This window comes from Manis pentadactyla, chromosome 2 (assembly GCF_030020395.1).
Source record: "Manis pentadactyla isolate mManPen7 chromosome 2, mManPen7.hap1, whole genome shotgun sequence".
Lineage (NCBI taxonomy): Eukaryota > Metazoa > Chordata > Mammalia > Pholidota > Manidae > Manis > Manis pentadactyla.
In genome coordinates this window covers 50969553-50994746 of record NC_080020.1, presented here as the reverse complement: position 1 = coordinate 50994746, position 25194 = coordinate 50969553, and the positions used below count along the sequence as shown (strand labels likewise).

Genomic DNA, 25194 nt, shown 5'->3' with positions numbered 1-25194 from the left:
ATAAATGGGCACCAAACAGGAAAAACACTGACATGTGGAAATCAACTCTCAATAAAAAGGAGATGCCCGTAAATCTAGCTCTTAACTGTATTACTTTCAGCAATGTACAAGCCACACCTTAAACGGATGTCTGAAGAATCCCAATAGAGGCCACAGGGAGGAGCGACCTGGGCAATTTAAGTAATGCCTCTGATTCTGAGTTTCTCCATTCTACGTGAAGTTATTGGGTGAATTAAATTAAACAGTATGAGGGATGTAAAGTATCATACAATAGGAATATAATAAACATAACTGTTTCTTTAATCTAGTAATTACTTAATTATCTACATTTGGTGCATAAGAAACAAAGGCAATATGAAAGGTAATTCTAATTGTGCAGAAGATACTATTCATTTTTCAATTGACTGGGTAGTAAACCAAGCAAAATATAACACAACTACTAAAATAATACACCATAAACTCTGTGATGTTATAGTTGATAACTTAAGTTTCAAATAAAAACCAAATACAGAAATGCCCCTGGAATGAGGTAACTATAGATTTCTAAACACAAAATTGTCAATGCAGAGGAGTAATTGAAATGATTCTCCCTCCCCACCTCAACTTTCAACAAGGACAGAACATACATATACATGAAATTTCTCCAAAGTTTACCTGGAATAAGGCTGCCCAATTTAGGAATTTATTTATAAAATGAAAGGGTGTGATGAAAACAGAGCCAATACATGCATGTTACAGCATGGCCACCTGTAATTCCAAAACCTTATGAAGCAAAAGAAGGAACAAAGGACAAATGCCAGGGTTCTGGTGTGGGTGCTGCTAAGTAATAAAATATAGCAAGTCAGAAAAAGTGGGGAATGGGAAACAAGGTATGGGTATTTTGATATTATATATTCATAAAATCCATAGAGAAAATAAAATTACATATAATTGTAGTATAATGGACAACAAGTTCAGACTATTTTGATTTTGAGGTACTCATGGAATTGGAAACTAAACAAGCCAGTGTAGGGCTGAGGAGAGAGGTCCTATCAGTGGGCACAGATTATTTCACCCTAGTAGAACAGAGACTGCTCAGGGAGACAGCACAAATGGATAAAGGTGGGATTACAGTCAAGATGCTAATGAAGGTGGAGTGAGAGATCAAAACAGGCCAGGAAGCAATTGTGTCAGAGAGGAAAAGAGGACAGCGCAAGTCTCCAGTGACCTAAAAAGGTCAAAAGGTAGTGATTCTACAATATCTTACTACGCTGATGGACAGTGACTGTAATGGGGTTTATGGGGGGGACTTGGTGAAGGGGAGACCCTAGTAAACATAATGTTCTTCATGTAATTGTAGGTTAATGACAACAACACAAAAAAAAAAGGTCAAAATACTTTGAAAGGAGGTAAGTGCATTTCGAGGTAAGAAATCTTCAGTGACTTGCATGAAAGGGGTAGGGATGACAAAATCAGAGACTAGGAAGAAAAGTTGCTGAATAGAGAAAGTGTTTCCCTCAGAAACAGTAGAAACTTGGGGGAGGTAGGGGATGAGGGTTTAGGGGAAATCACAGAAGATCCTTGAGGGCAGGGTGGGCAACCAAGCTCCTGTCAGGAGAGGGGAATTCTTAGAGGGAAACTTTTTTTTTCACTTTTCTTTTTTTAATATATAATATATACACATGGTATAAACACCAAAAGTTACCAAAGTGTATGGACAATGATAACTAAATCTCCCTTCCACCACTGTCCCCAAATCCCCTCCCACAAGGCAGCCACTATGAAAAGTTTTGTATATAACAGATGGATGTTTTTAAGATCACTAGATTATCCAAAAATACAAGGCACAGGTCATTTAAAAATAATTTTGCTTGTGATTGCAGTGCATCAGGATAAATGATTAGGAGTACAGGACAGGATGACTCCCACTCACATGGCGCTCAGCGTCTGTGCCCCATCTCCCCGTGCCTTTCAACCACTGACACACTGAGTGTGGCAGGACATGTGGGCATTGTCACCAACAAGAAATGGTGGCTGGTGGTGACTATGCTGTGACACACTTTAACATTTTAGCAAGAACTTTCAGAGATAAGAGGGGATTTATATACCCAAATCAAGTTTCCAAAAAGCTATTTAGTTACCTAGAATCCAGATCTCCAAAAGTGGAGGAGAAACAAAAAAGCACTCAATCTTAAAAATAAAGGAAATCTCAAACATTTCTTCAATTGGTTTTCACTTATTCTTTACATAAACATCTATATTCTTTTGCTTTTCAAATAGAGACCTGGATATCTAATTTTTAATATACATTTTAAACCACCATCTCCTAATGAAAGGGTAAAAGGTATTTAAGAACCAGCCAGAATCGCATTCTCTCAAGTTTCCTTGGGTACAAATTTTAACAGGAACAAACGAGCTTCCCACAGGCCTCCTAATTACTTCCACCATGTGCAAATAACTACTATCAGCTCACTCTCCATAAATACAGGGCTTAAAACCAGCTGCCTGTTTTTTTTTAATGTATATAATTTTTAAATTGAAATATAGTTTATATATAATATTATTTTGTTTGAAATAAACAACTTAGTGATTCACTGTATATCCAGCTGCCTATTTTTTACCCCACTGTTAGTAGAATGACCCAATGCTAAAAGGAGGGTTAACATAACTAAAGAAAAGGGACACTATTCTGCATAAAATCTGTGGATTTTTACCACGTACAGTAACTGCTGGCATGAATGTAACTGACACTGAATCTCAAATGTCTTTCTGCCACTCTCCTTCCTACTGAGCCTTTTTGCAATAGATGCAGACAATCAGCACTTTTCCTTTCATTCATACTGACCACTAAAGTATTATCCAAGCAACCAGCACCTGCTTTTGGCAAAATTACTCCAACTCCTTCATAGCTTTAGTCCATTCATGCCAGAAGCAAAGCTATGATCTGAATCTATTTCTTTTTTTGTATAAACTGATAAAGCTTAAATCACCTGTAACTGAGATGTCATGTATGGGCTTCACTGTGCCATGGATCTCTGGTAAATTTAGCTCCAAGTTTTAATTCCATCATTTGTAAGAATCAGGACGTGAATCATATCAATGAATTCCCAGCCTAACCCCCTTGTGGTCTACTTTGTCTCTTTTGTCATCTTTGCCAGCTAGGTTTCTCTTTCCAAGCTTGAAGAAACTATTTTACTTTAGCCTGGCCTCTCCTAAGTGTGCTTATTTTCCTGACAGGGTCTTGGAGGGGCTCGTACGCTGTAAGCTGCATGGCAGCATTCTCTGCCACGGTGCACTCAAGCCTCACTGCCTCTCCCAAGGGGGACTCTCCTGGCTACACAGAGCCCACACCCCAGCAGGTCCTCCTAGAAGCAGCCACAGCTGGACAGTCTGCCTTCACTGGCTTCCCTAGAATTATGGGGAGGCACATTTTCTCAATCCTATTATTACATATTTGTCCGACCTCCAAAGTCACTAGAAGTAACATAAGATACACTACATAGGTTCAAATGTTTAAGTAAAAAAGATTAATACCCAAGAAAAGTAAGATGCAATTATTATATAAATATTGGAAAGGAAGGTTTCCTATCAATGATTGCACTTTAAAAATTGAACCACATTTGAATATGTGAGAGAGGGTACAATGTTTGTTTTAATGACTTTCCCCTTATTCTCCATTTTCCTCTCTTCTAGGCATCCCAAGTTCAAACCCAAATAAAGAATCCGGAGCCAGTCCTGCACAAAAAAATTTACCGACCTTGTCATTATTTGGAAAGGGAAGTTAGGAGGGAATTTTATAACAGAGTATAATAGTATCTCATTCTTTCAAACTTTTTCCTTACACAGTGTTCCCTAAAGAGTGTGATCAGTGTTCCATGATATGAGCATAAGACAGTTCTATAGTCAAATAAGTTCAGGAAACAGTCGGTTAAACACTAAGATCTTTTACTGTGCTTATGGGATGTCAATCTCCAAGGAAAGGTCATTGGTGATTCCCTGATTTATTCAAACAAAGAACTTTCTTTCAAGGAAGTGTCTTTTCAGTACTCTGGTTTAGAAAATACTACACTACACATAAACAACCCTACACACACACCTTTTTTTTGTAATTCTTTTTGAAATGCATGGAATATGGTTTGAATTAAAAATCACTGTGCATTTCCACAGAGTACCTGGAGAATAAAATTAATTTCCATTCCTGCATACATGGTATATTGTACACTAAAAGAACAAGCCCAGCAAAAATATTCAGTACTCCTCTGTCATCTGTGTGGGTTATATTCCAAAATACATACTAAATGTGAAACACCTTTTCACCTCTTTTACAGATTAAATTGATTGCTTGAAGAATAACTGTACATAACTCCTTCCAGTTCATAGGAACATAAATTATAGAATTGGAAAGGATGTGTTAGATTGTGTTGTTTCTCCTTTTTTTCCTTGTCCTCACAAAAATTTGAAAAGAGAAAACACAAGCCAAATCATTACAGAATATTTACATCATGTTTCAGTAAACTATGAAAGTTATTTTGTATTTGAAAAAATTCACAGACTCAAGCACAGGGCTTCAGATGATTTGCTTTTGTTACTGTTTTACTTGTTTTTGTTGTTATTTTTCATCTTCATCAGCTCTTTAAACTGTAGCATTAAAATGTCAGCAATTCTCTTATACTTGCAGACTTAATTTTTAAATGATAATCTTTATTTCTAGTCTTACAAATGTTAAAAAAAATTTTGTTAACAAATGTTATTTAAGTTTGTTAAAATGAAGGCATACCTGTCAAGATCTACTGATACTAATATACAAAAAAAAATTTTTTTAAGCAGAATTTAAAAATTCCTTCCAAATAAATGTTCCCTGTGTTTTCATTATGGAAAAAATCAACAAACATACTAACAAGGGAAGCAAAGGAAAATGTATGGGCTTGGAAGACCTGGACTCCCCTTCCTGCCTTGGCCCAAGCTGTCCACCAGCCTAGACTGGTCCAGAGCATGGTGCTCCCAGAGCCCTTTCCTGTGCAAAAGTGCAGAAGCTCTAAGTGGATTGAGGCCAAGACAGTTCCAATTCAGAGACGTGTACCAAGTGCCTATTACAAGTCCAACTTTGTCCCAGTGCTTTCAACCTCACAACAACCCTGTAAGACAGATTTTATCATCCTCACTTCATAGATAAGACAATGTAGGTTAAATGTTATTCAGTGAATTGTCCCAGGTTAGATAAGTGGGAGACCTGGACTTAAACCATGCTATTTCACCCAAGTCTAGTAGTCCCTCACTGAATTTGAAAGACTAAACCAAACTATTGTGTGGCACTGGGATCCAAATATTACTAACACAGCCACACTTAGGAATTCTTGGGGGAAAATATTACATCTATAGTTTCAGGTATGCTTATGTATTATAGGTGGAAATGCAAAATGGCACAAAAACTCTGAGGTCAGGGAGGACATGGCCATAGCTAATAAAATTACATGTGCGCTTACACTTTGGCCAAGCAATCCCACCCCTGGGAATTTACCCCACAGATTCCCTTCCAACAAAGTAAAATATGTATGAACAAGGAAAATTTATCATTGCAAACTCCTGAAAACTACCTAAATGTCCCAGCATGAGAGACTGGTTGAGTAAACTATGGTATATAAACTCAATGGAGTATTATGCAGCTGCACAAAAGAAAAAGAAAACTCTCAATGAGCCGATACGGAGAGATTTCTAGGATGTATTACCAAGAGAAAGGGGGAAAAAATACAAAAGCATACACAGTATATCATCTGTTAGGCAAGAAAGAAGGAAAACTGTTAAAAATGCTTATCTGTACAAATATAAACACTGGGAGGACAAACCTTAAAACACTGAAGTTGGTTACCTACAGGAAGGGTAGGGGAACAAGACTGAAATACTAGTGATACCTCTCTGTGCCTTTTTGTATTGTTTTGACTTACAGAAGGATGTAAATACACATTTTCAAAAAATCAAATCAAATAAATAAGGCTATAAAAGGGGAACCTACAACTGAAAGCAACTGATGTAAACTTAACCAGGTCTGAAGTAAGTACCATAACCACAGTAAATTTGCTTGACTGTATGCCCAATCTGAGCAAAGTGCTATACATGAATGAAAGAACTGCAAACAACTCCCAATTTTAGTGGTTTGGCCAAAGCAATTCTGAAACGATTTGAGATTTATTTTATTTTATTTTTTCTTCATGATTTTTTAAATTGAGATACATCCAATAATTTTTTTAATTGGAGGTATATTATAGAATTGAGCAAATGAGTATGTATTACTGTTGTTGGGAGCCAGGGTTCTCAAGACACACACATGTGAGATAAAGGTTGGCAAGAAAGAGATGGATGGGACTTGGAGGTATAGTATGAACTTATGATTTCTAAAGTGAGTAAGCGTGCTTATATGCACACGTACATACATATTTATATTTGTATGTATGTGTGTATGCATGCATGTATTTCCTAGCTTTGTCATCCAAAAAGGCCACAAAGCAAAGTCACCTGAACAGCAGTGCCACACTGAACACGCAGATCTCAAGCCTTCCCCACTGAAATGAACCAGGGCTCCTTGGAGAAATGGTTGGTAACAGGGAGGTGTGGGGGAAATACAAGATGCATTTGAAACACCATATTGTATCAAAAAGGACGAATATGACAAAAAAAATGATGGGGGAAGGTCAAAAGAGAGCAGGAGCTAGATTAAAGGGGCGCCCACTCTACGACAACTTGAACACCAAAATAGTTCGGTATAGCAGTGTATTAAAAACCACTTGGAAAAAACAGGAAAAGGTCTATGCAAATAACAGATAAATAAATAAGAGAGAGATAAGGTGGAGCTCTTGTTTACAGTGAGATACCCAGGGTTGACTGACAAATGTGGAGGCGGTGGGAGAGCTAGCAAATCAGTATCTTGCAAGCACCATAGCAAAAGACTGGATCAGGCAAGAATCCTCAATGAATGCTAGATCTACAGGGAAATGGTGAAGAGCAGGGTATTTGCATGAATTAACATGCCTCTCCACAGATTACTTATTCGTTGCAAAGGAGAAAATAGTACAGTAATTATACAGTAGAAAATTGGGCAACTGGGTGGGCCAACTTCACTAATAAGAGACAGAGTCCTGCACCTGCAGGTGACACCCTGGGAAGGACACCACTTCACCTCGGCAGCTTCCCGGCTGAGACTGCCAAACCTCTCAGTATATCACAAGCAAACATCAGACAAATATGATATGAGAAGCCTTTTACTTTTAAACAGTGGGGTAGAACTATGTTCTTCAAAAATGTCAAGTCATAGAAACAAAAATGTTCCATATTTAAAAAGGCTAATTGGATTCTATACTGGAAGATGACAATGCTATAAAGGACAACAAAACTGGAATATAGAAAGCAAATGATAGAGGTATTATATGAACATAAACTTATTAAGTTGATAACTGTACTGTGATTACATCAGAGAGCATCCCTATTCTTTGGAAATACACACTCAAGTATGTAAGATATATGACACATGAAACTTAATCCCAAATCATTCAGAAAAGAAGTGTGTGTGTATATAGATTGATAACAAATGGAAAAGGGAATGGAGTAAAATGTTAACAGTAAGAGAATGTGAGTAACAATAGGTAACCAAGTTCTGTGTAATATTTTAACTTTTGCAACTTTTTGCAAATCTGGAATTATTTTCAAATAGAAAATTTTTTTTTTTAGTCTGTAATTCCACTTAAAATATGGAAGGAACCCCTAGCTTACGTAAGAGGCCTCTGGCTTGTTGATGGTGCCAACTCCTGGCCATCACCACTTCCCGCATCCTCTCCGCAAAGCGTGCCTGAGAGTTCAGCCAAGTGGATCTAACTACTCATGGCCGGACTTGCCAGGAACCTTTTGGTCCTACATCCTGTCATGCTGGCTAAGTTTAGCTGAGGTTAGTTTCACGATGCATTACATGTGAAAGTAATCACAGTGTCATTTTTTTCATTTATTCAACAAATGTGCTTAGCACATGCCAACTTCTGGACGCATTGTTGGGGATTGCACTCTCTCCCCTTTGATGAAACCAAGAAATCTGGGTATGATCCTAAACTCTTATTTTTCACAAAAACTTTCAATGTGCTACCACCAAAAGCAATTGTACCCCTTAAATGACTCCCAAATCTGCCCACTTCTCTCCATCTCTGGAGTGAATGTCCTCTCTTCATCTGTGCTTGACCCAGCCTGCAGTCCTAACTTTGCCTCTGTTCTCATCTCCACATTCCATCCTGCAGCCAGAGTGCTCCTTCAGAAATGTCAACCTGGTCAGAACAGGTGAAGCTAGGGCCTGAGGCCTGCCTTTCCCCAGTTCTCAAGTCCATCAGCCCAAGTACATGCACACAGTTGAGAAAGGCCCTCTCCCAGGAAAGGTGAGACTGAACTATGGTGGCCTGGGGACCCTCTCACTTCCCCTAGGGCTTCTACCCCCAACACAAGTGAAGACAGGCAGGCTTTCGTAGCTTCGCTCCTTTCTGACATTCACAGCCTCTCCACCTGTGTCTGCTTGAATCCACTGGACCCAATCTTATTATGCTCCCTATCTCTGTTTATGTCAATCACCCCCAAAGAGATTCAGCACATCCCCAGTCTATGCCCCTCTCCCACTGTTACCCAGCTCCTGAAACCCTTCTGTCATGCCCTCTGGAATTCCTGGTCTGTCACCAGCAAAATCCCCTAGCTCCACAATCTGTTCTACACGGCCTTCCTCTCTTGTGCCAGTGGAAACCCCCTGGCTCTCCCTTGGGACCATGCCTCAGTGGAAGTCCTCCTCACTGTTCTCATATCTCTAGGCCTAAAAATGGGGGAGAATCCTTGTTGCTCCTCACTGCTTTCAGACCATTCTCTCTCCTTCCCCCTAAAACTCCCAACTTTGAATCTCATCAGGTTATGTCCCCTGCAGGCTGCCATCCTTAAATCACCTCCCTCACATATCAACACTACTGCAGTCATGGTCACTCCTTCCAATACTACTGTCATGTTAATGATTGGAAATTCCAATAGATAAATACTAGAAATGATCTCTGCAATGCCCAGAGATCTCAGCTCCTCAAACTCTTCTCTGAAGCTGTTGTCTTCCTCAGGATCCCAGCCACTCACTCCAATGCTCATAACTCTATAAAATATGGTTTCTCAGTTTCAGCACTATCGACATTTGTAGGGGGCCGCCCTATCCAATTGATGACATATTGTAGGACGTTTGGCAGCATACCCAACTTCTTCCCTTCAGAGGCCAGTAGCATCCCTGCCCGACCAAGAACTGCCAACGACCAAAAATGTCTCTTGATGTTGCCAAATGTCCCAGGGGTGAGGGGCAAATGCCCCCAGTTAAGAAGCACTGCCCGAGAACTTTCTATTTACAGTAACTGAAGCCCCTGCATCGTCTCAATGCCTAGCCCCCAACTTGCTGACCACCACCCTCCCTCCCCAGCTCACTCCCGCTGGTATGCCACCCAAAACAATCTCTCAACTCCACCAGGACCTCCACCACAGATCCTGCCACTCTGTCACTGTCTGTGCTCTCCTCCTTACCCAGTTTCATTTCCATGGTAAATTCCTATAATTGCTCCCCAGCCTCACAGAATTGCCTCGCCTTCTCTCTTCCCATTACTGCCATCACTAAACCAATGCTCCACTCGCCCCATGCCAGCACCAGTGCTGCAGAATGCGGCTGGGTAAAAGTGCACTGTGAGCAGGCTCCCTTTCAATCCATGACCCTGTGTCCTACCAAGCTGTCACGTGATATCAGCAAACCACATGCCCCCTTTCCATTTTCTCTCCAAATTTACTATTATGAAATAGTACATTCCTCTTCCTTCAGACTCCCAACACCTCCTCCCCAACATCAATCTCAGTTGGTGACCTTGCTACCTAGTTCCCTCAAAATAAAAAGCAAAATAATCAGAGGAGAACCACCCACTATCCTAGTCTATATTTCCATGCTCTGTCTTCTTGCCTGCTCACCACAGATAAACTGTCCGGGATGCCCTCTAAAACTAGTCCCTCCATGTATACACTAGATGTCACCCCTGATCATCTGCTTAAGAACCGTGATTCTCGCGGTTCTCTCTCTCTCCCACATCACCAAGTTTTCATCACGGATTGAATCATTCTCATCAAGGTATAAATGTGCTATTATTTCTTTCAACCTGAAAAAAATTTAAAAATCTCTTCTTGACTCACTTCCCTCATCAGCTATCTTCCTATTTGTCCCTCTTTCTGCTAAAACTTGTCATGGTAGACTACACGTACCATCTCTAATTCCACTTCTCCTATTTGCTTTTGTTTTTTCTCTTAATGTGCATCAATTCAGGTGTTCATTCTCCTATTAATAGATCTCCTATTAATAGTTCCTTCTTTCATGTAAGTGCAGATGAACACACAGATCCCCTGTGATTCCCTAGGGTATACAGACCTAAGAGTATAATTGCTGGGGTTAAAGCTCATTTTCCAACCCACTGAAAAAGATCTTATCAATGACCTCTTACATTCCTAAGTTCAGTGGTCAATTCTCTGTTCCTATTTGATATAATTTGACAAATGACAGCATCATTTGACACTTACTTAATATATGATTTTTACTTGCAACATTGAGGATAATTCATATTCTTCCTACCTTATGTTATTCCTTCCCAGCCTCCTGGTTCTTCCCCTTCTCTCCTCACTTAACCTTCATTCTCCTAGTGACCACGTGCAGTTTCATGGCTTTGAACACCAGGATATGCCAGTGATTTTCCGCCAAATTCAAATATTCTGCCCTGACTTTGGTCCTGAGCTCCAGACTCACACAACCCATTTATTAAATGCCTCCGCTTAACTCAACTTGTTAGGAATGGGACCTCTGATCTTTCCCACAAGCCTGCTCTTCACACAGCCTTCCCCGCCTCACTTGATGGCAGCTCAGTATTCCTGCCCTTCAGGCCAAATGCCTGTAAATCACCAGGACTCCTCTCTCTCATGCCTTCCTACATCCACAAAACCATGGCTAACTCAGACTACAACAGCTCCTCAGCACTTGGGATGTTATCCTAGCCTGAGTCACTATCATCTCTTGCCTGGATTTTTGAAATAAGCATTAGTTATTGGATGAATGAAGAAGCAATAACAATCTTTGTTCTCAAGGCATTCAGTGAAAAAAAATCAATCATTTGATTATAGACTTAAAAATTTAAGCCCCTGGTAATAAACATGCATTCTTAAAACAAACAGCTAATATATAAAGAGTGAAAAAAGTGGTGTTCTCATTAAATCAGAAACCAGTGAGAATGCCCTATATTGCTAGATCACTTTAAGACTCTTTTAGAAGTTCTGACCAACATTATAAAATAAGAAACATAAAAAACAGAAATGAGGAAGAAATTATTTTTATTTGTGAGTGACATAATTATATATCCAAAAAAATTGTAAGAATCAAATTAAGAACTCTTAGGTAGGACACAAGAACTCAGTGAAATGGCCAGATTTGAGATAAACATAAAATTCTATAGATTTCACTTCTGCCAGCAAAGCCAGTCATAAGATACAACAGGAGGACAAAAACTGATCCACAATATTAAGGGAAAAAAAGTTACAGAAAAATAAAAAACATATTATCAAATACTATGTAGGAACATATGAACAAATATAGCAAAAGGAGAAATGCTTAGGATATGATATTAAATATAAGACCTGTATGTAAAACCACATGGGGATGATATACATACATGCATATATACACAGATTAGACATTCACTCTAACAGAACAAAATCTGAAAGGGATTGTACCAAAATAACAATCATTACCTCTTAATTTTAGTAGGTAATTTTAATTTTCTTATTTCCCAGATTTTCTACCATCATCATGTAAGAGCTTTATATGAAAAGTTTTGGTTTTCTGCAAGGTATTATTTAAACCATGGTGCCTATTTTGAAGCTTAGATAAAAGTATTTATAATAATCAGCTTCTGAATCTGTCAGGGATAAATTTTTATAAAACCAGTATTTAACTGCAGACAACTGTCTGTTGGCTCTCTCAGAAATGAATCACTGAAAATTCATTAAGGTTAAACCTGAAAAAGATGAGATTGTTATTTGTGGATGCAAAGAAATATGTGAATAAACAGTATGTTTAAGCACTATTGCTATTTATTAAGCTACGTGTTATGTGTTGTGGTGTACATAGTCAATGTTAAAAAGGGAGACTGGACAATGTTAGTGGCATAAAGCAACATCAGGAAAACCTTTAATCTGTAGGACATCACTGTTCCTTTAGGAACTGAATCTCTGAATCTGGCCCTAACAGCTCTGAACACACCAAGTGAAGTATCTCTGACCCACCAGCCACCCAGAAAACCAGCAGCACAAGCATGTCAACCATTTTTTGAGCTGACTGTGATTATTGTTCCAGGTGATTGGTTTCAGGAGGCTTTTTTATTCAATCTATGATTATAGTTAGGCCTCCATAATAATCAGCTTAATTCTACCATTGTGTAAAGCTCTGCCTCACAGACAGGTACCTGCTAGAGAAAGAAGAAAGACAGCAAAAGCAAGAATGCTTGGGAAACCAAGTGCTCTGGTTAAGTTAACATATTCTTTAATTGTTTTAAAATCCTTTTAATTCAAGCTTGAGTTATGTGCCCAGCTTTGCCATCTAAATGAAGGTCACTGACACTAAGCCAAATGGCCCAGGAGCGTGCAGGGTTCAAGATGCACCCACACACCCATCCTTTCCCCAAGCTGCAGAAGGGACAGGGACAGGGACCGAGCTGAGGGCCACACTGTGAGACTGCCATCAACACAGTAACATGATATTATCAATTTTGTTGTTTTGCCTAATAATGAAGGCATCTAAGAAGCTGAAAGTTCAAGTTAGCTGTGTCTTTACCAAATACTTATCCCAGGACAGTAGAAGACATTTTTAGGCACTGCAGTAATAACATAAAAGTAGTTTGCTAAAGGATCTCACTGACAAAAATACTTGGATGTAAGGGGGAAAATGACTTTGAATAATAGCAATGCTTCCATGAAAAGTCTTGTTATTTAATCATATCCTTATTAAAAACTCAAAAATACTATTTTGAATGTATTAAACAGAACTGACCTCTTGCATTATTAAGTCACAGCAAACCAGTAGCATGAGAGTAGGTTTTTACAGTTTTTTCCTTATCTAATTAGCTATTCTACTTTTGGGGTGATTTAAATTCAATGTCATATTAGCACTTTTTTTAAAATTCATGGGTCTAGTCAGGAGTTGAAGAAAACTGGATTTTCTTCAAACTAGACTATTTCTAGTTTGTTTTGAACTGTCATTTCTTTAAAAACCTAGAATTTCCCCTCTTTACAAGTCAAAACATCTCAAAATCCAATTTTAGTGTTACTGTAAATGCCAGCATATAACACAATAATGAATCACTGTATTTTTTCCATGAGGAAGAACAAATAGGAGCATCAGGTTTTCTGACTTGGCACCACAGAATCTCAGTAGGCCAGTTCATCAATCATTTGACAGTGATTTATGGAGCAGCTGCTCCATGTGAGGCACTGTGCCGGGTACCACACTCCAGCTGTGACTGCAACCGCACCTTTCCTGTGTCTCATCTTGTGGATGCACAAGCATAGATTTGATTTACCTCTTTTATATGACAAATATCTCATCAGATAGCCAAGTCAATGCCATTCACTTAGGCTTTTGCTCTGCACGAAGTTAGCATCAAAGAGACAGAAGAGTGGATTCTCCTCATCATATTTTCATTCATTTATCCCATAAATATGAATTATAGTAATAGCACTTCAAGGGACCATTATTTTCACAGGTATATTAAAAGGAAGCTTTCACATCCCTGCCTTCTTTTGCCCAGTTTCCCAAAATCTACCTGTCAAGACACGAGCACACGTCCAGGCTCTGACAAATACAGCCAGTGCCCATCACCCAAACACTTCTGAAGACACTGCCAGCTGCAGCCTTTCTGCACCTGGCCTTACATTCTCCCTTGTGTAGCATCCAGAATTCTCTATCTGGTTTATCTACCATGCTCAACTAGGGAAAGAGCAGAAGTGTGACTCCCTACAGGTTGCTTAATTTACTTTGGGACAAAAACAGGACACTTTTTATCCTGTATACAGGTACATTCTTCTGATTATATGAATCCTACTTTGACAGGCAGTACTCAAAGAGCAAGTTAGGCTAATAATGAGAATCACCTCCTATTTTCTCCTATGCCCTAGAAAGGTTTGTTTATTCCCTTTGTTAAAACTAAAATGACATTTCTCAATTACCAACTCACTCATTTCTCCTTACTTACCTTTCCCTTGAGAAGAAGTTGTGCATGAGTCAGTTAACCTGGTTCCATGTGACCGCAGCTGAAGAAAACATGGAAATTCTACTTCACAATATCTTTTAATATTTTAAGCTATCAATGAGCAGACCAGACTTTCCTTCCAGTTAAGCTAAGCACTTGACAAAAACTTACATCTTTTCCCAGCACTCTGAGTTCAAACTGTGTCTCCTTGAAGTGAACCTTTGTAATCCGGGGCCTGGAAAACAAATCAGATGGTGGTGGTGGTGCTGTTTCTAAGAATTAATCTTTGAGAAGTTCTGAGAAGTAGCCAGTGGAAAACAGTTGGTCATACTGGCTCCTTCATATACTGCTACAATGATTACAGAGGGTTCCTTGTAAGTCCTTTGCTCCAGACACCTTCCTAAACAAAACTCCATTCTCATTCTCCTGTGCTTTGCCCATCGGTACAGACAAGCTTGGAATCATCTGAAGCACCGCCTTCCAGACACAGTATAGTGCCATAGGCTCCCAAATCTCTCTCAGATCCTCCCCCAGTTAGAGTTAGAATTAATCTCTCATTACATGGACCCAGAGTAGTAGTCCTGGGTCCATGGGCTACCAGCACACACTGAAACAGGTAGGAAATCCTACTACTTATAACTACCATGGACAAGAGAGTCCAGAATCATAGTACCTGAAGTTTACAGAGAAAAAATATGATTCTCTGAGATGCACTGAGAGAAAACTTACACCCAGTTTCACTCATTTGTTTACCATCCACTGGAAATGTACCTGTTTTCTTTTCTCCAGCCCCTTCATTGACACACAAGCCCCACAAGTCCAATACATACAGTGTGTAACTTTAACACCAACTCTGCCCTCAAGTTACACTTACCAGAAATACTTTCCCACTTGTTTTTTATTCTTGTAGACGACAACACCAACTGGAGTTAATCCTAAGAAATATTCAGATTTGTTTTCTCCCTGAAAAAGCATACACCTATAAACATGAATTTATTCATGTAAAAGCTCCATGTCAAGCTACAACTGGCCATACAACCATACTTTGTTGCATTAATATTGAACCTAGTTTTTGAAAGACATCTTGCTGCTCATTTTTTTCAGTTTAAGAAAATTTTTCTTAGTCATTCATATGTGTAACTTCAGTTCATTACAAGAGCCTGGACTACCGACTAGGCTACTAACTGACTCACCCCATGTTGCTTCTTCAGGGGTATTCAACCCTAGCTATGCCTCAGAAAACTGAAATCACCAGGCAGCTTAAAGTGCTGATGCCTGACGCTACCAAAACCAGTTAAATCGTAGTCTATAATGAAGCACCCCAGGTTATCAAAGATGCATAAAACCCCAGGTATTCTCCTGCACAGCCAAGGACTGAGACCTATTGGCTTTGATCAAAGTTCCCTTCCAAGGGCTCATGTTAATCATAACTCTCTGATGAGGACAATCACGAGGCTGGGTTAACTACCACCTCCTCTCCAGAAAGTTCAGGCAGCAGCCTGCAGGCACTGGGATTTTCTGAGTTCTCTGTCTTACTCCCTCCTAATTGCATTTGTGACTTTAAGACTGCTCAAAAATTTAAAAATACAATCTCTTCCAGTAAAGACTGGAGACCCATTATTTTCAGATAATGATAAATCCCAATTAAGAAAATGGGATTCTGAAATTAAAGTCACAAAAAGAGTGGGTACCAAGAAGGTGCACAGAAACTGTTCATTTGTATTAATCTTACTTCTACTCTGAAGTCAAATAATAGCCTGCAAAGTCATAGTCCCAAGGAAATAAAACAACTAAGATATTTTGGAATACCAGCTGTTGCCCACTCTCAGTTCAAAAACTTGATGTTAAAGGAATGTATGGTAGATTCTACTGAATCCAGTTCATTTGCCATAAATTCCCACCAACCACAAAAGTGTGTGTAAATTAGGGTAAACATTACACAAATACAGAAGACTCTCTCTTTATACATCTACTGTAAAATATTTTTTAAAAACCTAAAAACCTAACAAGATTAAAGTGGCTATAAAGGAAAAAAGATAAAAATTCCATAAAGTTTTACAGGTGTTCTTAAAGGACAGTAGTGTGGAGAATTTAATGATGTAATGAGATTGGAATCTAATATATCAGGGTACTACTTCCCCAAAATATGTAACTTTTATTGCCACAGTAACAGTATACCTACAGTTGCTCCTAACTCTTTACAAGTAATATGAAATGATTTCTTATTTTAGGACACTCTAATGAGCAAAAGACATATTACAAAATGAGTGCATGAATGAATTATTTGCATTACATTAAGTTTTATGAGGGTTCCTTAAAAATTGAGTTCCATTAAACACTCAGTCCATATATAATCTTTAGCAATTCATTTTGTGTCAAGAATAAGTCCAGGTAGTCATTTTCTCAAATAATCAACTTGGACTATTTTACTAAATATTTATAAAATGAAAGGCAAGGACACTTCAGTCTCAATTGGTAACTTCAGAGAAGTGACTCAAAGGTTAGCACCTGGATGGAAAACACTCAACACAGATTTAGTGTAATTGCTCACTGACTATATTCGGCAAGTTTTCATCAGACACTAGAGAAAATCTGCAAGAATATTTCTATTAATGCAGTGGTGATAACTACAATAAGCAGTAACCCTAATATTGACATGCAACATAGAAGCCCCAATAGGTGCACCTATGCTATTGTCTAAAGCCTACTTTACTTGGCAAGTGATTTTATGTTTTTTCAGCCATAAAATCTATTTTTGGAAAATCCTGCTGTTTTCTGTTTAGTACAATCAATTATAGACCAATTTTAAGTTGCTTTGATGTTTAGCTAAGCCCTTTGGAGCTGTTATCTGGATTGCGTTTTCAAGCCCAGTTAATTGTTTTCTACACATGGAAATATAATCGCAGACTTTTATGCAAAACTCATTAGGATTTAACCCACACAAGAGATGCTTTGTGTTCAAATAACACAGATGAAAAAGTATCATCTGCTCGCTGAACAACAGGACAACAGCTTTCCGTTGGAAGTTTTAGTGACTTTTAAAGAAAAATGTCATCAGCTTAAAATATTTTGTGTTAATTAAATGTTACTCACATAGACGGGATGGAGGTCAACACCATACATCTCCAGGGGTTTGGCAGTCCTCAGGTAATTTAGCTCCGCTTCAGAAGGAGCCTGACCCCTACACCAGCATAAAAACAAAGCCTCACTTTAAGGATAGCCACTGTACTTACAGGGACTGTAAACCATCTCCCGCATGCCCCCTGGAAAAGTCAGTAATCCTCTGTGCTAATACAAGCATAAGTCTTTGTCTCAAGAAGGCCCTTACCTTGCTGGTGACAAAATTTCATACCCTATGATGACACTTGCATTAGGTCAATTTCACTTACCAAAGCTATTGTTGCTCATGATAGCCAACCCCAATGTCCCAGCATATATTTAAAATTCTCAGTTTCAGAAACCCCAAAGAGATTATTGAGAATATAAACACTCAAACTAAAAAGCATACCCTTTACAATGAGCAAAATGTCTCCATGCACCAGCAGCTCTGTATCAGGAAGAAAGCAATAAGAGCAGGGAAGTGGAGGGAGAAGAAGAGGGGCTCTCCACCACCCAATGGGGGTCCTAATCAGCTTCTGAGCACACGTGTAGATTGCAAATGCATTCATTAGTATTTAAAAATTGTAAAAATACTTGTCATTTTCTTAATACAAAGTACAGATATCTTCCCAAAATCATCACTGGTGATAATATACAGGAAACAGCATTCATTCCTAACAAGGGTGAGCATCTGCCAGGAATCTCCATAGATAACTAGAAGTGTGTGTGTGTGTGTAGGTGTGTAAGAGAGAAAAGAGATTTTTAATGTTAACAAAAGGAGCTATGGATTTTTACAAATTATAAAATCCCTCTTTGATGCATTCCCATATTTCAGCTATGGCGCCCTGGAAAACCCAGTGATATACCATACTTTTGAAATCTATGAAGAATGCTCATCACAGATTAGACACAGGGAAGCTACCAAATCTTAACCAAACTTGATTTCCTTAGAAATAATAGTAACACTGTCAACACCATGGCACAAAACATATTAAGGTCCTTCACCCAGAGCTCCTTGATAATTTCAAAATATAATTATACTTTGAAACTCCTAGTTCCTGAGAGTACTAATGTTATATATATATATATATATATACACACACATATATGTTCATAATATTATAATGTTCATAATGTTATAACATTCATTATGTTATATCAACATGCCCTTCATAATATTATAACAGGCACTTTTGGAACATTCACTTCAGCGAAACCTTAGAGTGAGGACTCTGCAATCAGGCTGGAGGGCATCGTGGCACATGCTAATATATCACGGAGAGCTTGATCTCTCTGATTGCAGTGCAGCAATTGACTTCTGCTACTACTCACTGAAACAGATCCTTCAGGCAAACATTTTTTGTTGACCAGATTATTCTACATTTTTTTTCTTAACTGTAATAGATCTGAAACCAAGCAAATTCAAGAGGGAATGTTACATAAGAGGCAATAAAGCAAAGTTAATTGGTATAAAGGATTTAACCAAAATAACTATAATTAAATTATAGTTTCAATGCTGCAGGCCATTAAATTGAAAATCCTACTAGAGAAGCAAGTATATTCTCAGAAGTGCATGTGGTGTTAACACAATACCCTCTGAGGCTCCACACCAGTGTCATCATGACTTCCAGATTCCTTGCTATAGCTGAATAGGATTTTGCTTAAAACTGAAATATTTACATACCTAAGATGAAGAAAATCCAGAATATATTAAGGCTTTTGTGGTTACAAAATATATTTATAGTTAAAAATAATAATTTCACAAGGTACTAGTGACTGAAAAAAAAGATTATGCAGTGTATACAGAATGATACCATTTATGTAAAATCATGCACACATAAACGTATACAAAGTAAATTTTCTCTATGGGAAATTATGTAGAGAGAGTGGTCTGCAGGGCGATTAACCAAAAATATGTTGAATTTAAGTACAGAGATTTACCCTCTCCTTTGGCTTTTTAAATTGTTTGGGTTTTCTATGAGCATTTTAGTGTTACAAGCAGGAAAAAACTTTAAAAAGAAAAGAATGCTAGAATGTTCAAGGCACACATGAAGGATTTATTATTCTAAAAACTTTTCTTAAGTCTGCCATTAGCATAAGATGATGGTTGACAGATGATGCAACATAAGACATGATTCTTTCTTCCAGCTTTTGAGATACCATCGGCATATAACACTGTGAATCTAAGGTGTAAAATGTGTTGATTTGACACACATATTGCAAATGATTACTGCCATAGCTTTAGCTAACATCTCCATCTTGTCACATAGCCACCATTTCTTATTTGTGGTAAGAACATTTAAGATCTACTCTTACCAACATTAAAGTACATGAACAGACCTTGAGGGCACTATGCTGAGTGGGTAAGTCTGAGAAAGACAAACACTGAATGGTGTTAAATTATATGTGGAACCTAAAAAAGCCAACTCGAAGAAACAGAGACTAGAATGGTAGTTACCAGGGGCTGGGGTTGGGGCAAGTGGGGAGATGCTGGTCAAGACATAAGCTTCTACTTGTAAGATGAAGTTCTGGGGATCTGATGTACAGCACATTGATTATAGTTAATAAAATGTGATTCTCACATCAAAGTTTTATGAATCCTTTCTATGGCTTCCTCGAGTTCCTCCTTCTGATCAGGAACAAACCGGTACTCTGACACATATCCCGCAGTATGCTTATAAGGGTCGTAATCTCCAAGTTCAGCTAAAAGAGAAAGAAACTAATTTTTTTCCATTTTAGGAAAACATTGCTTAAAAATATTACTAAAAACACAGGAAATAAAATTATTCCCGTCATGAATATTTTCTTCAAATGCCTTAAATTCATATAAAATAAACTAATTTTAGTAAAAAACAACTTTGCTGAGCATATATGGATGGTATAAAAATCTTGTCTTAAAAACATAAGTTCCTTATTTTTACTTTCTGGAAAACTGTAATTAGCATTTCCATGCGAATCTTTCTTATTGGTTTATATGAAATAAAATGTTGTAAACAGAATTCAGAGTACATATATTGGAAATGCTATAGGTGAGAAATACACATTACCCCAATACATCCTCTCAGACAATGACACTAAGAGATAGAACATTGATTCAAAACACATATGCCCCAAATAATGGTCATGGAACTATAATACAGTGCTGCACATAACCCCATTACAGTTTACACAAACAAGCAAAATGAAACCTGAAAGCTCACTATATAATGCTTGTAAAAATTCTCCTCCCTATGCTAATCCATCTTCCAAGCCTAACCCAGTTCATCTATGTGACATTTTCCTAGTATGTTTTTTCTAGACTATTTCCAGTCTGCAAGTACCACAGAGACAAGGGATGTGCTATCTCATTGCTCCCACACCAAGCCACCATGATGATGCCACGAACAGAAGCACAATGTGTGACCAAACATAAGCCACACTCAGAACTGGTGTTGGCACCTGACCACACGGAGCTTTCATGACAGCTGCCTGGGAGCATGCGATCTCTGAAACATAACAGCTTCAGGGGATCAATGAACTCAGGTGGGATGCAGAACAGAACAGATTTTCAGACCCTCCACGTAACTGAACATCATGCTATTCCTGTAACTAAACTCCAGGTGACTTGTTACAAGGGATATGTAACTGGCTTCATTTTTACTTCTTCTGAAGGGACACTGATTAAAACTTGAATTCTGACTACGTGGAATTTTATTTTTTAGCAAAATGTTATTTGATTACCAGAATTTTAGTTTATACACTTCCTAAAAAAGAAAAATTCAAATGTTTTCTCAAGACATCTGAAGCAAACTTGCTTAAGGAAAACCTACACTGGATGGCATAGGCTCCCAGCTGAGCAGCAGTGTTGACAGGGCAAGGCAGCCGGCCCTGAAGGACATCTTGCTTCACCTGCAAGAAAAACTGATACCTAAAAGAGAAAAGGAAAAAAAATGTTTAATGATATCTTCCACTACCCAGACCTGAAGTTTCAAACCCTTATAATCAAGGTAACAAGTAATCACCATTAATGAAAATAAAGCCAGGTTTGGCTGTTTTGTGAGGGGCTGCGGAGTGAACAAAGACTATTTAAGCACACTGTACAGAAGCGGTAGAGGGAAGCGGCTGAAAAGCGCAGGCTCTCCAGCTAGACGGGCTGGAAGGCTCCCCAGCTCGGTGGCCTTGGGCAGCTGCCAGACCTCTCCAACAGCCTGTCTCCTCGCCTGCAGAGCTGGGCGGTAAAGTTTCCTCACCTCGTAAGGCTGCTGGGGGGAGGTTATACGTGAGCTCTTCTTACCAGTCTCATGACTGACTCTGCTGTTATCACTATGACTGCTCATCCTGACAGAAACAAACTGTAGGGACCCAACCCATGTGACATGTGTTATCTAAAGCGTCTAAAATCTTAGAAACAGGACAAAAAGGTCATTACAGTGTAGTTCCATCAATCCTCTCACAGATTAAGACCCTGACATTACCTACATGGCTTTGCTCATTCCATACGCCTAAAGAAAACCTTTTACAATAGGAGTACCACACATCGCTGTAAACATGGTAAATATAGTAACTCATTATAAGTATTTTACATACAGTAACTTATGTAAGACTTTAAAATGATGTCAGTACTATTATTATCTCCATTGTACAGATAAAGAAACTAACAGACACAAAGAGATGAACTAACTTGTTCAAGATCTCACAACTAGTTAGGTAGCACAGCCAGAACAGGAACCCAGGCAATCAGACCCTAGAATTCTCTTAATCTGGATGCTATGCAACTTTGGCTTTTCCCCGCTGTTCAGTCTCTCTGCTAGCGGGGTGAGAGAAGCCAAAGGTTTATGAACCAGTCAATGAACCACTGACACCATATTTGGCCATCACCACTTACACACATACTCTCTCTTTTTCTTTTTCTTTCTCTCTCACTCACACAAACACACACATACTTCAGGTTGTCCTTTGTGATTGTGATTTCTCTTTCTTTGCAAAGTGACTCCTGATGTCACTGGGAAGGCCCCCCCCCCAAAGAAAAAGCAAAGGAAATTAATTATTTAAATCAACTGTGATAAGCTTCTCTTCTCCAAATGCTCACAACCAAAGCCTTTAGAGAGGAAATATGAACATTAGATTGCTACTCTGATTGTTTCTATAAGACTGATACCAACTTTGATTGCACCCACAGGCTTAAGCAAAAAATCTGCTAACACCCTGTGTTTTTCCACTTACCATTTTAGTAAATGATGCCAAGGTGTCCAATCTTCCAAGTAAGAGAAACCTAGAAACAACGTGTAACCCCAAGGACCCACATTCAGTCACTAAACCTGCTGTTTCTTGGAATCCATACACTTCTCTCCAGCTCCTAGTCCAGGTCGCTATCATTGGATTTCTAAAACCGTCACTGCTCTGCCATCATTCATATTTATCTCCCTTCCAAACAACCTTCTCAAGAGGTAAATAGGATTTGTAGGAGGTAAATAGGACCACATCACTACCCTGATTAAAACAAACCTTAAAAAGACTTTGCCTTCCAGTAAAACAGAGAGAGGACGAGTAGTGACTCTATGGCATCTTACTACGCTGATGGACAGTGACTGTAATGGGGTATGTGGTGGGGACTTCATAATGGGGGAGTCTAGTAACCATAATGTTGTTTATGTAATTGTACATTAATGATAGCAAAAAAACCCCCTAAATATAAATAAATCTAAAATATCAACCTGTTAAGGTAATAAAGCAATATCTTTTAATAATTTTCAAATAAATGTTTATAACTTTAATATTAAAAAAAAGACTTTGCCTTCAGAATAAAGTTTAATGATGAGAGCTTATAAGACTTTTGCTTATTTCTGGAGCCAGATTTCTTGTCATTCACCAATGTCTACTTCCACTCTGTCACTTGCATTCGCTTTTCCAGCCCTACTTAACTACTTTACATTCTGTTAATGCTCATGCTCGGTGGAAACTTGTGTTCAGTGACACTCTTCTTTCTCTGTTGTTAACTTAGGATTTCTCTTCCTGAAGTGTATTTTTTTTGGAAATGGGTCACATATGTGTCTTACTCTATTAAGACTTTTATAACATCTGACTGAATAGTCAAATCCTTTGCCAAATACAGAAACTGAGGGACCTAATCCCAGAGTTTGCTTCAAAGATATAGGGGGAAAAAAACAGAAGGAGATGAAAAAGCAAGACAGCTGAAGCAGAGACAAACAGATACAAAGGAACAGGAACCGCATCCCATGGTGACTGTATTCTCACCGCACCAGGCTCAGCACACAGCAACTGCTCAGTAAAGAGTTGTTGACTTAATGGATGGACTGTTAATGAATAGGTAGACAGATGGATAAAAATGGAAAAACTGAACATTCTTTGCTGTCTCAGAAATTTATGAAGAAAAGAAGGACATGTGTTCAAATCTCCCCAGAGAGCTTGCCTTTTAAAGACAGCAGAGATCTTTAAGTCATTGCATAAAAAAACTACTAAAATGAAAGACGACAACTATTTTTAATTAAGAGTTTAATTAATCTTTACTATAGTATCATATTAATTTTATAAAAGAGAAAATTATGATACAATAAAATCATATTTTATATGCTAAACAAACACACTGTATCTCTGGATGTATTTTTAATTCCCTGAATATAGCTTATTTTGTCCATTTTATGAGACTTCCAGGACAATTTAGTATTTTATTTACAATACAGACTTAGGATTGCTGGGTCCTTCCTTCTATGTCATTCTGATTAGGATTATTAATGGATGACTGAGTCCTCATTTATCTCTGGTTATAATTGGGATGACTACATTCTAGTTTGCCTAAGACAGTTCTATTTTATACCTGTTGTGCATGCCCAATTATTAACAACTCTCCTCAGCATTCTCCAAAGTGTCAGGATTTGGGCAATAAATTATGTTGTGACCCTAGTTATATTGTATCCCTACTGCAGAACAAAGATGCTGATTAAAAAATGATCCATTTGAGAACCAAGATGGTGGCGTGAGTAGAGCAGTGGAAATCTCCTCCCAAAACCATATATATTTTTGAAAATACAACAAATACAACTAATCCTAAAAGAGAGACCAGAAGACACAGGACAACAGCCAGACTACATCCACACCCACGAGAACCCAGCGCCTTGTGAAGGGGGTAAGATAAAAGCCACGGCCCGACGGGACCCGAGCGCCCCTCACCCCAGCTCCCAGCAGGAGGAGAGGAGTCAGAGCAGGGAGGGAGAGGGAGCCCAGCACTGCTGAACACCCAGCCCTAGCCATCCACACTGGTGCGCAGACACACAGTGCATGTGTGGGGTGCTGGAAACTAGGGAAAAAGGACAGTAAGACCTGTAAGCGGGTCTGCGCAGCCGGCGCACCCGGGACAAAGAAAAGCGAGTGCTTTTTGAAAGTCTTAAAGGGACAGTGACCCCACAGCTGGACGGAAGCGCCCTGGGACACTTAGCCCAGCAGCTGCGAATTCTGGGGAACTCTGGGCACCCAAACCCCTGCAGCACAGCTCGGAGGTCCCTCATGGAGATAAACAGCCTCCCACCTGTTCCCCCTCCGATGCGGCTCTGCCATATTGGAGCAGCAGCCTGAGGCAGGCCACGCCCACAGCAACAGCGGAGATAAACTCCAGAGTGGCCGGGCAAGAATCAGAAGCCCCATCTGCACGCAGCTGCCCAGCACAAGCCACTAGAGGCCGCTGTTCTCCCAGGAGAGGAAGGCCACAAACTGGCAAGAAGGGACTTTCTCTTACCCAACACACTCACGCCAGCTCCCCACAAATATATCTATCATCATGAAAAGGCAGAAGAAATTGATACAGACTAAG

The 25194-nt window shown here is 38.9% G+C and overlaps 1 protein-coding gene across 5 annotated transcripts in view; it reads right to left on the bottom strand.

Moving 5' to 3' along the window:
• The window catches only part of EPB41L4A (erythrocyte membrane protein band 4.1 like 4A), a 278688-nt gene that overhangs the window by 87691 nt on the left and 165803 nt on the right, over nucleotides 1-25194 (bottom strand). For all 5 annotated transcript variants that reach the window (XM_057492674.1, XM_036886897.2, XM_036886896.2 and 2 more), the window contains 5 exons: nucleotides 21200-21297; nucleotides 19973-20093; nucleotides 17385-17472; nucleotides 15166-15254; nucleotides 14463-14526 (listed from right to left, as the gene is read on the bottom strand). In XM_057492674.1, coding sequence (XP_057348657.1) covers nucleotides 14463-14526; nucleotides 15166-15254; nucleotides 17385-17472; nucleotides 19973-20093; nucleotides 21200-21297 — 460 coding nt within the window. The remainder of the gene's footprint in view (nucleotides 1-14462; nucleotides 14527-15165; nucleotides 15255-17384; nucleotides 17473-19972; nucleotides 20094-21199; nucleotides 21298-25194) is intronic.